The following is a 13,419-nucleotide window of genomic DNA, read 5'->3' as shown; positions in this document are numbered from 1 at the left end:
GGAACGCATCACACCCCCCCTCCATGTTTCCACGACGACTGCAGCATACGCACATAAGAGCCCCCTCTCTCAGTCAGGGACCGACACACGCACCAAGACTGGGATGGGTCCAGTCTCCTGAGGTCTAAAATGAACACCACTGCATGGGCTTTCCCACACAGACTGTGTCACGCTTCAAATAACGACACAAAAATGGGGGTCAATTCACAGAAATTGTGAAGTGAGTGAAATTATGTCAGCCCGACGGGAGGTATTAAAATGTATTTTAATACACTAGCAGTGTTACTGCCGGGTACAACTTACGCAACACACCTTTTTACACCTAGTAACATCTGCCACAAGAATGACGTCATTGGCTCCAAAACATGAGGCATCAGTGTGCTTTAGGTGTTTCCAGGGTGGTTTTGAAATCGTTTATGTAACTGAAGTGTTTATTCAAGACTACATACATAACATTCTGCACCGTTTTAATCCCAAGTGTAAATACAGCACACATCCTAACACAAACCCACTGCATGGTTTTCCCCAACACAGTGTATCTTCAAATGCTTAACTCCATTTACTTTAACTAGGCAGCAAACTGAATATTAAGTGTGTACTACACAGGGATAGAGATCCATTCGGTGAAAAGAAAAGTGACGCACACCTACATTGACGGTTTACATCTGAGCATTCGAGGGTGCCAGAAGAAATTATTTTAATTCTAAATGCTGGAATGGCCAAGATGGCAGAGGGGTTTCATATGTAAAGCACACTTACTTGCCTTACGGCCCTTTCAGTCATCCAAATATATCGTCAGTGTTACAAAGCATAAAAATAAACAGTTACAGTGATAACTGACTACAGCCTCTGTCAAACCATATGGTCTCCACCTGTGCCCAGTACCCATCCAAATATTTTTACCTGTAAATACTTGGAAGTAGTCCTCTATCTCTCTGTAGCATTTAACTCCATAGTATCAGAGTTTTCTCCAGAGAACCTCCACAGGCTGTTTTAAATTTTCAATGTATTGGATTTGAAAAGATTTTATCCTACCTTTTGCGTATGACAGGGTAGTTAAGACTGTCCCTTTTGCACAAATGAAACTTAAAAAAAGCAACATTTCCCTTCCCTAATAAAAAAAGGAAAATGTTGCTTACCACAAATAATTCCTCCAAAGGGCTAATCCAGTGGAAGTGTGTAGGGGCACTCCATACAAAAGTTATACCTTTTTAATGCACATTTTCATTTTTAAGCATGTAAAAACAAACTCATCCAACACTGAGATTTCAGCATTAGCAGCAAATGCCAAGTTTTCAGCTTCCTCACAACTGTGGAAAAAAAGTCAAACATCCATCTGCCATGTTCAAAACAGGATGTTCTTGCATATCTCAACACCGATGATTCAATCCAAAAACCCATACAGCAGCTGTCTGCAGAGGACGCAATCACTGCTGAAAACAATTCAAAACAGGAAAGAATTGTAAAAAAAAAAAAAAAAAAAAAAACAGACGGGGGGGAATAGAAGTTCTAACAAAATGTCACACACTGAACAGAAAACAGCAGCACTGCCATTCACACCCGACACAGACACAGCCATGTGAATGAGGGCCGGCCCACCACGGCGGAGCTAGCATGAAGACCCAGTGCTGGAGAGAGGTGGCCCTTGCACCAGAGGGAGAAGGAAGGGTGTACGGGACACATGGAGGCTCGGCTCTTTGCTCTGGTTATTCAGAAGTTTCTCGGCTGGCACATTTACCCACCTTCTCTCAAAAACCTGTTAGGAATCCGCAGACTGTGGCAAGGTTGGGTGAAGATTCGGCGGGCCTGCAGCCATCGTACTCTCTTCTTAGAGCCTGTTACCACAATCACCAGCAATGAGTCAGTCACACAGACAGCGCAAGACAATGTGGCAAAAAATAACAGTCAACTACAGACACCTGTTATTACCCAGCTCTCCGGCCTGCAGCTTTCAGAGACAAGAGACAGATGGAACATACAATGGATCTGCCCTTTCCCAGAGAAGAAAGGTGGTGAACTGGTAGAAGTCCTCGTTTTTTTAAGAGCAAGCTGAGAGAATTCCTCTGCGTCCATCTCTCAAATAGCATAATGTTCACGCTTTCAGAACCAAAAGACAGAGCCCAAAGTCAGAGTGAGATGATGCTCAAACTGCTCTGGAGATGTCAGGATTGCCACTCCTTTAAGACTTTTTTTTTTTTTTTTTTTTTACAATTTGATGGTGCCAGAAGTCATTGCAACGTCAGTGTCAATTCAAAATAAGAATTTACACGGACAGTTCAAATTACCAAGCGACCAAGTGCTAACCTGTGAACTGGATTGGTGTCACAAGCTTTGGCAATGAAATTGAACTGAAAAACATTGAAAAATACATATGATTTTTAAATGATTTAAACTCCCAACTCGTTTCATATTTTTGTCAATTACTTTTTGTGCTGCGTTGCTCTTGATTCCCCATCCCATCGATCTAAAAGTGCATTTCACTGAACAGTAAGTCAAACATTTAAGACAGAGGAATATGGAGAGGAAAGTAAGAAAATCACCCTTTTGTGTATGGATTCTCCTATACCAGAGAGAAAGACTCCGATTACCGGAAAACACACAGGCAGAAATGCTGTGTGTAAAGACTGTTACTTGCAGTCCCAAACAAACACAGCTCTCTGATAAAGACCAAACACACTGGCCACATTCATCCACAACCCCGATATCCATATCGCGCTGCAGGTGGAGACTGAGACAGAGGATAAAGGAGAAAAGCTCAGGGACAGGTTATAAAAGACAGGACAAGTGGAAACTGCAGCTGAATCCAAAACTAAAAAGCACATTGAACAAAACTTGAATCCACTAGTCACAAGGGCATCAGCTATGTGGCAATATGTAGATGTAATTCAAGCTTACAAAGGAATTGTTTTTGATAGATTTTGTACTCAGCTGTAACCAAAAGGGCCTGGCAGCTTGAACCACGGGCTTTTTTGTCACCATTCTCCTCCCAAGTACCCTGCCAATGTATGCCACTTCAATGGAGCCAAGTCTTAAACATCTTCAAGTATGCACTTTCCATTTGGACTGGCTGCCTGACTTCAGACCAGTAACCAGCTCACAAAGTCACTCATATATGAGTTTTGCAGCTGCTGCTGTGAGCACTTCTGAAGAAGACTCCCTGTAAACTGTGTAAAAGCGGGGGTTTCTGAGCACAGGTATTCATATTCCTTCAGCTGTGAGTGAACACACACACACACACACACACACACACACACCTGTTGCAAATTCTGCTTCAGAGGCATGGCTCTTCTTGTGGCTGGCCAGACAGTGTGTCACATGACTTCAGTGTCATGTTTGCAAATCACTCACAGGTTCCAGGATCTGATGGCCCCCGGGATGTATTTCACCGCAGGGCATATGGAGACCATCTGACTCAGTGCTGAGTGAATCAGAGCCATCTATGGACCAGCTCAGCACATTCAAACAGACCACAGGCCCTGATGATGACTGGGAGTGAAGCATGAACCATGTGGTTCAGAATTTCCCTAAATTAAAGACGAGCCGACTTACATGAGCTGACTGCTATAAAGATACTTTATCACCTAAATTATTCATGAAACATATTCAGATTCCGCAGCTTTGTCTTAACATAACTTAAAACCAATTTCTCTAAAAATCATAACTGAACGTAGAGGCTTTTGCCATGTGAAATATTCAAATTGCACAACATTACTCTCTCCACATTAACAAAGAACCAGTCAGCCATTGATTTCAACCTACCACATGTGTGGGCAACAGAGGGGAAGAGTTGTGGTATGGACTCTGAACAAGTGACACTTCCCCCCCCTTGTACTCTTGGTAAATAACCACAATGGCTCTGGCAAGACTGAGTGGCTTAAATGAACAAAAGAACATACTGTAACTACGTGTAACCACAAACATTCAGAAGATACCAATGACGGCTACCACTTCCAAACACCAATATAGGCTTAAGGCCCTTTATCTGGGTTCAGTACAGCAGCTACGAGTGCAACTGGCAATTACATGTTGCAAGTATACAAATAAAAAAGAAAAAAAAAAAACTTCTCCATATCTTAGCATTGTTCTGATTCAAAACTTTTCTGTGAGTCTAGGTCACATTTGTGCGCTCAAATCAAGTTTCATTAACTCCCGTTTCCTTTTTCAGTCGCTTACTTGTGTCTAATTCTTGCCACAATTCCACAGACCAAACGCAAAACCTCTCTACGCATTTCAGCCCTACGCAAAGCCAAAATCAAACGCTTTTTGATGCGAGACCTATACTACTGTCCTCTGTACCACGCTACTGTTCACTGTACAAACACATACCTAGAGCACAACAGTGGATAAAAAGAACTATGACAAAGTGGACAACCCCAAAGACAAGGCGACTAGAAGTTTTAAAACGCACCATACAATGTCTCATATTAGCATGTGAGATCAGACGTTGTAAACCAACAGGATGGCTGGCCGAGGCCAAGGCGAAGGCCATTGCCCTGTTTTCGCAGGTTTGTGGTTTTACAGCCATATTTTTCTGATTAGTCTTGCTGAGCATTGATCAGTGGGCAAGACCTCATACAAATGACTACATACAAAATTCGTTACGTAAAAACGTACAAGCTAGCATAATCGTTGCTCCAATCGATTGCCTTTGTCATGTAAACAAGCATCACCTCTTAGCTTTCGTATTAGCGAGTGGACTTCACTTCGCAAAAACTCAACACATTTACCCTTAAAACCGGACATGTATGAATAAACTATGTAAAGATAGTGACATTAAAAAAACAACCAAATACTGGCAAGTATGGACCGCAATGATCATGTCTGTCCAATTTGCATAACGTTAGGCGACGGTACAAAATACATGCACCTCGCTTTCTGTTGAGGCTAGCTAACCGCCTACACGCCATACAGTTCGTCTCGAAGAAATTTAAGCTGATGTGACTACTTATGGTTTGACTGTTTCTAAATACCGGCATAAAGGTAACAGCAAAGCTAACGATTACTTAGTCTAGCTACTAAGCAAGCCAGGTGTCTATCATAATGTAACGTTAAAATAACCCGACTAGCCCTTTAGCTAGTTATAAAGCATTTAAGTAGACTTAGTTATGGGTATAATTTGAAAACTTGTCCATGGCTAGCTAGTTATCTACTTTTAGTTAAATTTACGAAATACATTATTATACCATTTTACCTACAATTTCAGCGAGATATCTTTGCTTTCATGATTTCAGCTCCTGGAAACACGTTAGCTAGCTGTCTAGTGGCTAGCTATGTTATATTACTAGCGTTACGAAGCTAGTTACCTCTGCAACACAGCTCAAGCAAGCTAACGTTACCTGGGCAGACATGGGGCTAGCGCTGCTTGTGCATTTCTAGCAAGCTAGCCAACTAAAACACCACCAAGTGAAGTTTGCTGGCTTTAGCTTAGCTTTAGCTTGCTAACAGACCGATGTTATGACAACTGATTGTTTTCAACTGACCTGCGACTCTGAGAGGAGGCCTCCCTGACAGTTTCTCGAATTTATTCAGCTGGTCCAAACTGCGAGTGTTTTCAGCACTTTCTGCGCCTGACATTTTTTTTTTCAAACAAAATTAAATAAACAAAAATGCGGCCTGGATAAATTAAAACGTTAAAAAATAAAAGCCTTTAAGGGTACTGGCGTTACATTCCAAATGCTGTGCTAAAACGACATCTTTCCTCGCAGGAAAACCCATCTGCCAATCTGCGGGGTCTTTAAATACCACCGGCCAATCACAACGCGGCCTTTACATACCACCGCCCAATCGGAACGTGGTCTTTAACTACCACCCTCCAATCAGAGCAGCCGTTGCTGTGACTTCCGCAGGAGGAGAAAGAAGAGGGCAGGGCCTGTAGGTTCTGACTCGCGTTACACTCATTATTTCAGAGGGGCACCGCGGGGGTGACACTGCTACTCCGGGGCTAGGCAGGGGTGCTCAGAGGGCACTGAGGTCAAATAAGGTGCCGTGTCATTCAGCTCATCAGGATCCTGTATAAATTGGTCTGATCCTAAAAATGTAAAACATCCAAAGTAGTAAAACGCGATTTAAATTAGGCTTACGTTAAAATACATTATGTCTCACATTTCAGAAAAGAGTACACTTGTTTAAAACGTTTAATGACCAAGATACAGCTTTGCAAAGCAACACACCCTAGAAATACACATTAGTTATGGAGAAATTTAAAGGTCCTGGGAGTATTCTACACTGTGGGATACTGCTGACCTTTGTCAACACTATGGCCTCTTTAATCATATTAATTTATGTTGTATATTACTACATTTATCTCAACAACAAGATCATTTTACGGTCAACTACTGGGTCGCAGAATAAAAAAAAGATAAATGCAATAATAGATAAAATTTTGAGCATGGAGAACATACATGCTCAATGCTCTTATGAAGTCTGGATTTAAATTTACTGCAGGGTTTCTCTTATCCTTGTATAATTTCCAAGAACGTGGACAAAATGCCTCATGTGACTCATGAAAACTCCTTGGGGAATATCTGGCCAGTTTTCAAATATTACATTATTATTCTACCGCTGTGCAGTCAGTGCGGAATAAATGAATCAAAGATTAAAATGGTAATTACTGTTGGGTTAGCAATATTCCTTGGATGAATTTTTAACATGGCATGTGTGACATGAGTAATGACTATGTCCTTGCTGTAGAATGCCAATGTATTCCAAATGGCCACTTCGGGTTCATGTGTGTGGCTAGACTGCTACTGCATGGCTTGTTAGAGTGTACTGACTGGCACAGAGACGTCCCCATGGATAGGCCCATTTTGTGAGTAATATGATTGAACACATCCGGTAACAGAAGGATGAGGTAGATTGACTGTTTTAACCCTTTTGCTGACCCAACAAGTTGACATAGTGCTCATTAGTATCCAGGTAGCTTCCAGTTTCACAGACGTTTGGTATTTTAAGGGTTTTAAAACACATGATTTTTACCACAGGATTGGGAACTTTATCCGATAGAATGTTGATTTCTTTTCTATAAAAGTAAAGTGTTTTGTAAAATATTTTGCTAACCATTACTTTCCTTTTAATAATATTACAAACCACTTTAAACTAATGCCAAGTTTTACCAAGCCTAACATAACAGCTCAAGAGTCCCCCACGTTCCATAGTGGTCACAAAGATAAGTTCCTGTTCTAGAATACATACCATTCTATTACCCTGCACTGACGGCACACTTAAGAGAGAACAAGCTTAATAAAGGCTCTTCCTCAGTGTAAAATTCAATGTTTCTCACTACAAATTATTTGAAGACCAATGACTTGGAGGAACAAAACGAGTTTAAATTCAAGACCCTACATTATGACTGGAAATATTTGATTTCACACAGCGATTTTACACAGCAATTTAAACAATGAACCAGAGCAATCAGCGGCACATTCAAACTTTCGCATGCGAGACAAAAAAAGTTTAACTGCACTTTCACCTTCTGTGAAATATTTCCATCCTCAAAATATCATTTAAAAGTAAGGTACAAAATGCAAAATTACTTTTAACATTTATAAAAATAAAGACAAACCATTACTGAATAGGAGAAATCTCTACAATCCGTACATAGTAGTGTCCTCTATAGTAACTTACTCCACTTAAAATTGCTTTTGTCAGTAGTTCACAATGGTGCTCTTCCAGCCTGTGTTTTGAGGGTGAGGGGATCCCGCAGGGTGAGTCACTATAGCCGGGGAACTGAGAAGGGGCATCTTAGTGGTCCAAAGTGTCCTGAATCTGCAGCATTAGTACACCACGTGTTGGGAGTTCTGAGAGTCTCCATCCTCCTCAGGTGGCCCCTGCCCCAAACTGATGCTGTGTGCTGCTGCTGCTGCTGATGTCAGGGATCTGATCAGCGAAGGACTGCACCATCCACTGTCCATCTGTGTCCCAGCCTGTTTCTGCAAGGGGCGCGGCTTCCTTAATGGCCACGTCTGCAAGACGGGAAAAATACACACTGAAAATGATCGTAGTGCCCTTAACCAGCAACATACCGCTGGGCGGCAGTGCAGCATAGGGGTAAGGAGCAGGACGTGTAATCGAAAAGTTGCTGGTTCGATTCCCCCTCTGAGGCCCTGCTGTTGTACCTTTGGCAAGGTACTTTACCCAGAACTGCCTCAGTGAATATCCAGCTGCATAAATGGGTAACATGTAAAAAATTGTAACCTATGTAAGTTGTGCTGGATAGGAGCATCTGCTAAATGCCAAATGCTAAATCAGCATTATTGACCACAAAAGGGCAGGAGCTACCAAGAACGATCAATACCTTCTCTCTACCTTGGTCTACAGTATAAAAATACCAAGAGCATGCTAATCCGAGGATGTAAATGAATCGGGCGAGACTCCTGACATGCAAACAAGGAGAGTCTGCATTTCAGAAGTGTGTGCAGGTGCGCTGTGCTTGTGTGTGATCCTCACCTGGTCCTCCAGCCAGAGCGTCAGTCAGGGAGAAGCTGCAGGTACTGTTTCTGTGTCTGGCGTCAGGTTCCTGCTCTCCCCATGCTTGCCTGAAGGGGGCCTCGTACCCCAGGTCAGGCTGCTCCTCCTTAATGGCCATCCTCTTGGCATCCTCTGAAGCCAGGGAATGACAGAAAAAAAACAACCAAATATTGTGAAATTTTCACATAAGGGCAGGAAAGGGTAGCGGCAGTGTAGCATAGTGGTAAGGAGCAGGGCTTGTAACCGAAAGGTTGCTGATTTGATTCCCTGCTTGGGCACTGCTGTTGTACCCTTGGGCAAGGTACCTAACCCAGAACTGCTTCAGTAAATATCCAGCTGTATAAATGGATAGCATGTTAAAACTGTAACTCACGTAAGTTGCTCTGGATAAGAGCGTTTGCTAAATGACAATAATGTAATGTAAATTGTTATGCACAATGGATGGGGAGATTTAATCTGAAGAAACAATTTTTTAGTCTATTTTTATTCCCCGGGATACACATTTCAACATATACCCTACCTTATATATCATTTAATATTTATCTATTCATAATTTAAGTTTGACAAAACAAGGAGAATCAGACGTAGAGAAGGGTTTTGGTTAGACAAAAGGAGCCCAACTTGAGTCCTCCCACAGCTAAAAATGTCACTGCTTCGAAGGCACCACTTCCCCTGGATGTGTTTTTTTTTTTAATTAATCAGCCCAAGGGTGCCTGGAACACAGCGCTGTATGAGAGCAGGTGACCGCCGCCTCCCCTGCAGGTCTCGTTACCTTTGGCCAGGCCGAGGTCGAAGGTGTACCCCGTCTCCTGCACTTCCTGGCTGCGGGCCACGCCCTTGAGCCGGTCACGCAGCTCCTTCAGCTTGACGTAGAAGTGCACTTTGTCCTGGATGCGCGGGAACTGGGCGCAGCGGGCGCTCGACGAGGGCATCAGGTAACACACCTGCGGGGCGGGGCAGGGGAGTCAAGCTGTCAATCAATGAATCGTCGGTCCAAAGCGCAATCAGAGTACCCCTTAAGACAAAAACCTGAGCTGCAACAGCCTCCACTTCAAACACAGATCACCACATTTGCTTCTCTCTGCAACAGTGGCATCACAGAACACTTACGTGTGCATAAACTCCTTTATTTAACTAAATTAACTAAACCACAGTTACGTAGGCTGCTTCTAGTTTTGCATACTTCTACTTGCTGTGAGGACAGATGACTTACCATCTCCACTTCCAGAATCTTGTGTGGCTCTGTGCCAATTTAAAGGCCCCTTGGCTGGACTCCAATGATCTCTCTATCTCCAGAACATAGTGACCTATTATGATTTGCATTAACCACTTTCAGCCATAGAAAGCAAATGGCATTTCACCAAGATCATCACTTTGGTCTTTCTGTCAGTATATTCCACTGGTGTCTACTTCATGAATTACGTCTGCTTATTAAATGGACAACAGAACTACAAACCCTACCACAGAAATAATCTCTATTTCATGTTCTTGTCACTTAGGCACGTAGGATTCGTGCGATTTCTGTGAGGGGAAAGATGCCTTACTGTGTCAGTGTCCGGGATCTTGTGTGGCTGTACGCCAAACTGAACGTTCTCAGTCTTCACTCCAAATATCTCTTTACTGAATATATCATAAATACCTGGAGGCAGAACCACAGTGAAATTGTACAAATTATATTTGACGTCTGTAGCGGTGATTTTGAAATTGTCAAATATTATGTAATCAAAACCAGAGATTATATAAGAGAAGTGCTGACAGAAGTCTAAAGAACATTTCTGGGGTAGATATGCAGCGACAGTAAAGGTACATATTCTTCTTTGCATCAACACTTACACTTTCCATTGAAAACGGCAATAAGAGGCTTGTATTTCTTCAGCTTCTCCAGCAACAATCTGCCTCCTTCGCGAAACTCTTTACTGCACAAAACCAGAAATGGAAAACATAAAAGTTTATGTGACTGATGATGACTGACTGACCGATGTGTATTGTGGAGATGACATTGAATGATCCACTAACATTGTGCTTTTGAAGGATTCCGATACAGTTTCACAGATTTTAGGCCACACACATCCCCAGTCTCTCCATGAGTATTCTGCTTCTCTCTAGCCTTGCTGTAGATTGTTGTACCTTTTCATAACCTCCTTCTCACCTTGAGAGGTCTTTGCTTCCGGGTGTGGTCCGCTCCACCATGTTGGTGAATCCGATGCCATATTTTTCAGGCAGCGTCTGGTCATGCATGTGATTGAGCTGCACTTCGGTAAGACCAGACAGGAAGAGGCACTTCCCTTAAGAAAATAACAATCACAGTCCTTACAATCATCATTCATTCAATAACTTCTGAGTGGACAGCAGTGCTCCTGTATGATAAGTGTGATGTCAAAAAAACACATTGCTTTAAATTACGTTCAACATGCAGATTGCAACTTACAAAAATGGTTTCCTGGATTTGGGTAATGACGCCCCTTGAAGGCTGAGAGTAGTCCCGGGTTGATTCCAATCTTAAAGACAGCAATAAGGTTATTAACTATAGACTCCAACAGTGTCCCAACAGTAGTGAGGTATACAAGGTCACTGGACCTTTTACATTAAACGGCAGGTTTGTCAGGTGACTCACGATCACAATGTCCAGGTTGTAGGTGAGGATGTCAGGGAGGGTTCTGCTCATGACCTCCGCCACTGACATGCCGTTGAATCGGTCCATTTTTTTCTGCACCTTCATCAGGGCCTCCCCGCTTCTCTCCTGATTGGCCCTGGACTCACTTTTCGGAGGCCGCCCTCTCTTCCCCCTCCTTGGAGGTACTGGGGAGATGGGAGAGGAAAAAGGAAATCAGCAGTATCAGTCATTATTGTTCTCCTAAGGACAAACATATTACCGTGCACAAAATAAAAGCCAGGAACACCAGTCCTGATACCAATGACAGCATTTGGGTTTTTATTCCATCCAATGCCCATCAACATGGATAAAACCACCTCGATACAGACAGGGTGGAGAAGAAGACAGACCTCTAAAATCTAATTCAAAGCCTTTGAGGAGTGAAGTGTGCTTCTGCTGCGTTCCTGCAGGTAAGTGTGGACACAGGTGTCCTGCAGTGGGAAAGGTGTGCGGTGGGAGGGTACCTTGGGCGGGGGCAGGATGCTCATGGTTTTCAGAGGGGGCGTAAGGCTCTTGGTGGACAGAAAGTTCTGTCATCACCCTGTCCTCATTGGGACTCTCTGTGAATAGAGCTACGGGGGCCATCTGCTGGTACTCTGTCTCTGGGAGGTCCGGGACATGGTCGAAGGATTGGTCCCTGTTCAAAAACAGGTCGAAGATGAATGTGAATGAACACACCTGTGTGTACAGTGTAATCTAAGCACACACGACGAGTCGCGCGGAAACGTGCGCGTCAAATGACCAGTTCTGGAGAACACCAGCCAAAAAGAATCCACCTGCGGAAGTAACACGCCATCACAGTCACCTCTGCTACATATGCATACAGCTAATTAAGTTCCGTTTCATTTAAAATACAAATAAGCGATTTATTAATTCACAGGCGCTTAAACAGTGTATCTCGTGGTGCAAAGTTTATTTTCCGGATCTGATGGTCTGCTCTGACCGTCCGACAACCAGGAATGCCATAGGAAAAAAACTCACCAATGTTGAAGGTAATCCGTAGGGACCGTCAAAGATGTATACTGCTTTTCTTCCATCTTTGTGTTGGATTTACTTAAATAGATTAATAATATTCACACGTTGACATTACAAATCGTTAGCTAGCCAAATCCCCTTCCCTTTCCTTTGTTTGCCAGCAGGCTAGCTTTTGACGTTAGCTAGTGGAACTAGCTAGCCGGCTAGACAAAGATGAACGTACACACATCTGGATGAAGGTTTCATATATTAATTTCGCTTTGCGCTCAATACCATAACAGACATAATAACATTATTAATCCTCTAGTCTCCAGATAATTATTCAACATAAGAAACGAAACTACAGACATATCGCTATCAGCATATTAAGAGAAATTACATACCTGCCATAAAAACATTGAAATTGCTGTTACCCGAGAATGAAAGAGCGGCTGCAATTCAAAACCCAGATCTAGAAAGAATGGTGGTTTCAGGCTACATACATTCGGACAACACAGGTACTCCTCGACAGCACAATGAACACACTACCACCAGAAGCTACCAACGTATAGGGGAGAACGGATATTGCTTTCATTGTATACGCAATTTTCGCAGTAAATAAGATCAGCGTCAACGTTTACGTGGATACAGGAGATATAATAGTGCTTACAATAAAAAAATCACTGCAAGTGGAGATTGATCACCTTAAATAATGTTACTAAAATGTGAATACGAAAAATATGTCATATTTTGCAATATGCCCCCCACTGCAGTATAGGTTCAGCTACTTTGACGCATTCCGGAGGTTTGCTTACGCGATTGGTTGAGGACGCTTCAGAGGCGATTTGTTTATGGTTTGTTTGAGCATAAAGTAACGTTCGGAACTTCCATGGCAATGTTGTGGGGTCGGCTTTATTTGCGTGCTGCGGATCCCGGTGGCTATACCGTAAAAACCTGCCCGCTATTGCCAAAGTCTGCTTTTGCCTGCAGTACCCCGGTAGAATGACCGGGGGTGTAGTACAGAAATGTATTAGTGTAAGGATTACCGGGGAAATCACAACAATGTAAATGTAGTTTGACTATATAAAATCATTCCTTTTATAAAATGTAGTTACTTATACAGTATACGAACAATATAGTAATATTGAACAATGAATACTGTGTACAGTAGGCTAGTATTAAAAAAGTAACATGTAATTATACTTTAACTTCCTGATTTTTCGACGAGTTCAATTGGGTATAGAAGTCTGTATCAGAATACCACGTCTACAGATGCCTGCAGGTGTCTTGGCATTGGTACCTATGAATGTTGGGAGCCAGGGTGTTGGCCAAGAAGAGGATTTAAC

At 42.6% G+C, this 13,419-nt stretch overlaps 2 protein-coding genes across 4 annotated transcripts in view; both read right to left on the bottom strand.

Moving 5' to 3' along the window:
- The window catches only part of klhdc10 (kelch domain containing 10), a 9,716-nt gene extending 4,022 nt beyond the window's left edge, over nucleotides 1-5,694 (bottom strand). The window contains exons 1-2 of one of the 2 annotated variants that reach the window (XM_036518536.1): nucleotides 5,481-5,694; nucleotides 1,743-1,835 (exon numbers count right to left, since the gene is read on the bottom strand). In XM_036518536.1, the coding sequence (XP_036374429.1) occupies nucleotides 1,743-1,835; nucleotides 5,481-5,574 (187 nt within the window). In that variant the 5' untranslated portion in view covers nucleotides 5,575-5,694. The remainder of the gene's footprint in view (nucleotides 1-1,742; nucleotides 1,836-5,480) is intronic. The other variant, XM_036518537.1, reaches the window with a different exon arrangement.
- Nucleotides 5,695-7,575: 1,881 nt separating this feature from the next.
- LOC118770345 (G/T mismatch-specific thymine DNA glycosylase-like) lies at nucleotides 7,576-12,712 on the bottom strand. 2 transcript variants are annotated; one of them, XM_036517954.1, is made up of 11 exons: nucleotides 12,478-12,708; nucleotides 12,101-12,172; nucleotides 11,584-11,756; nucleotides 11,081-11,265; nucleotides 10,895-10,964; nucleotides 10,616-10,751; nucleotides 10,300-10,382; nucleotides 10,011-10,105; nucleotides 9,239-9,410; nucleotides 8,446-8,598; nucleotides 7,576-7,961 (listed from the first exon to the last, which is right to left on the bottom strand). In XM_036517954.1, the coding sequence occupies exons 2-11, from the start codon at nucleotides 12,154-12,156 to the stop codon at nucleotides 7,816-7,818; spliced, it is 1,269 nt and encodes a 422-aa protein (XP_036373847.1). In that variant the 5' UTR covers nucleotides 12,157-12,172; nucleotides 12,478-12,708; the 3' UTR covers nucleotides 7,576-7,815. The 2 variants fall into 2 exon arrangements, with proteins under 2 accessions (XP_036373847.1, XP_036373848.1); XM_036517955.1 differs by lacking the exon at nucleotides 12,101-12,172 and having other exon boundaries at nucleotides 12,478-12,712.
- Between the last annotated feature and the right edge of the window lie 707 nt (nucleotides 12,713-13,419).

This window comes from Megalops cyprinoides, chromosome 23 (assembly GCF_013368585.1).
Source record: "Megalops cyprinoides isolate fMegCyp1 chromosome 23, fMegCyp1.pri, whole genome shotgun sequence".
Classification (NCBI taxonomy): domain Eukaryota; kingdom Metazoa; phylum Chordata; class Actinopteri; order Elopiformes; family Megalopidae; genus Megalops; species Megalops cyprinoides.
The sequence above is the reverse complement of the archived record's forward strand: the minus strand, read 5'-3'. Positions and strand labels throughout refer to the sequence as shown.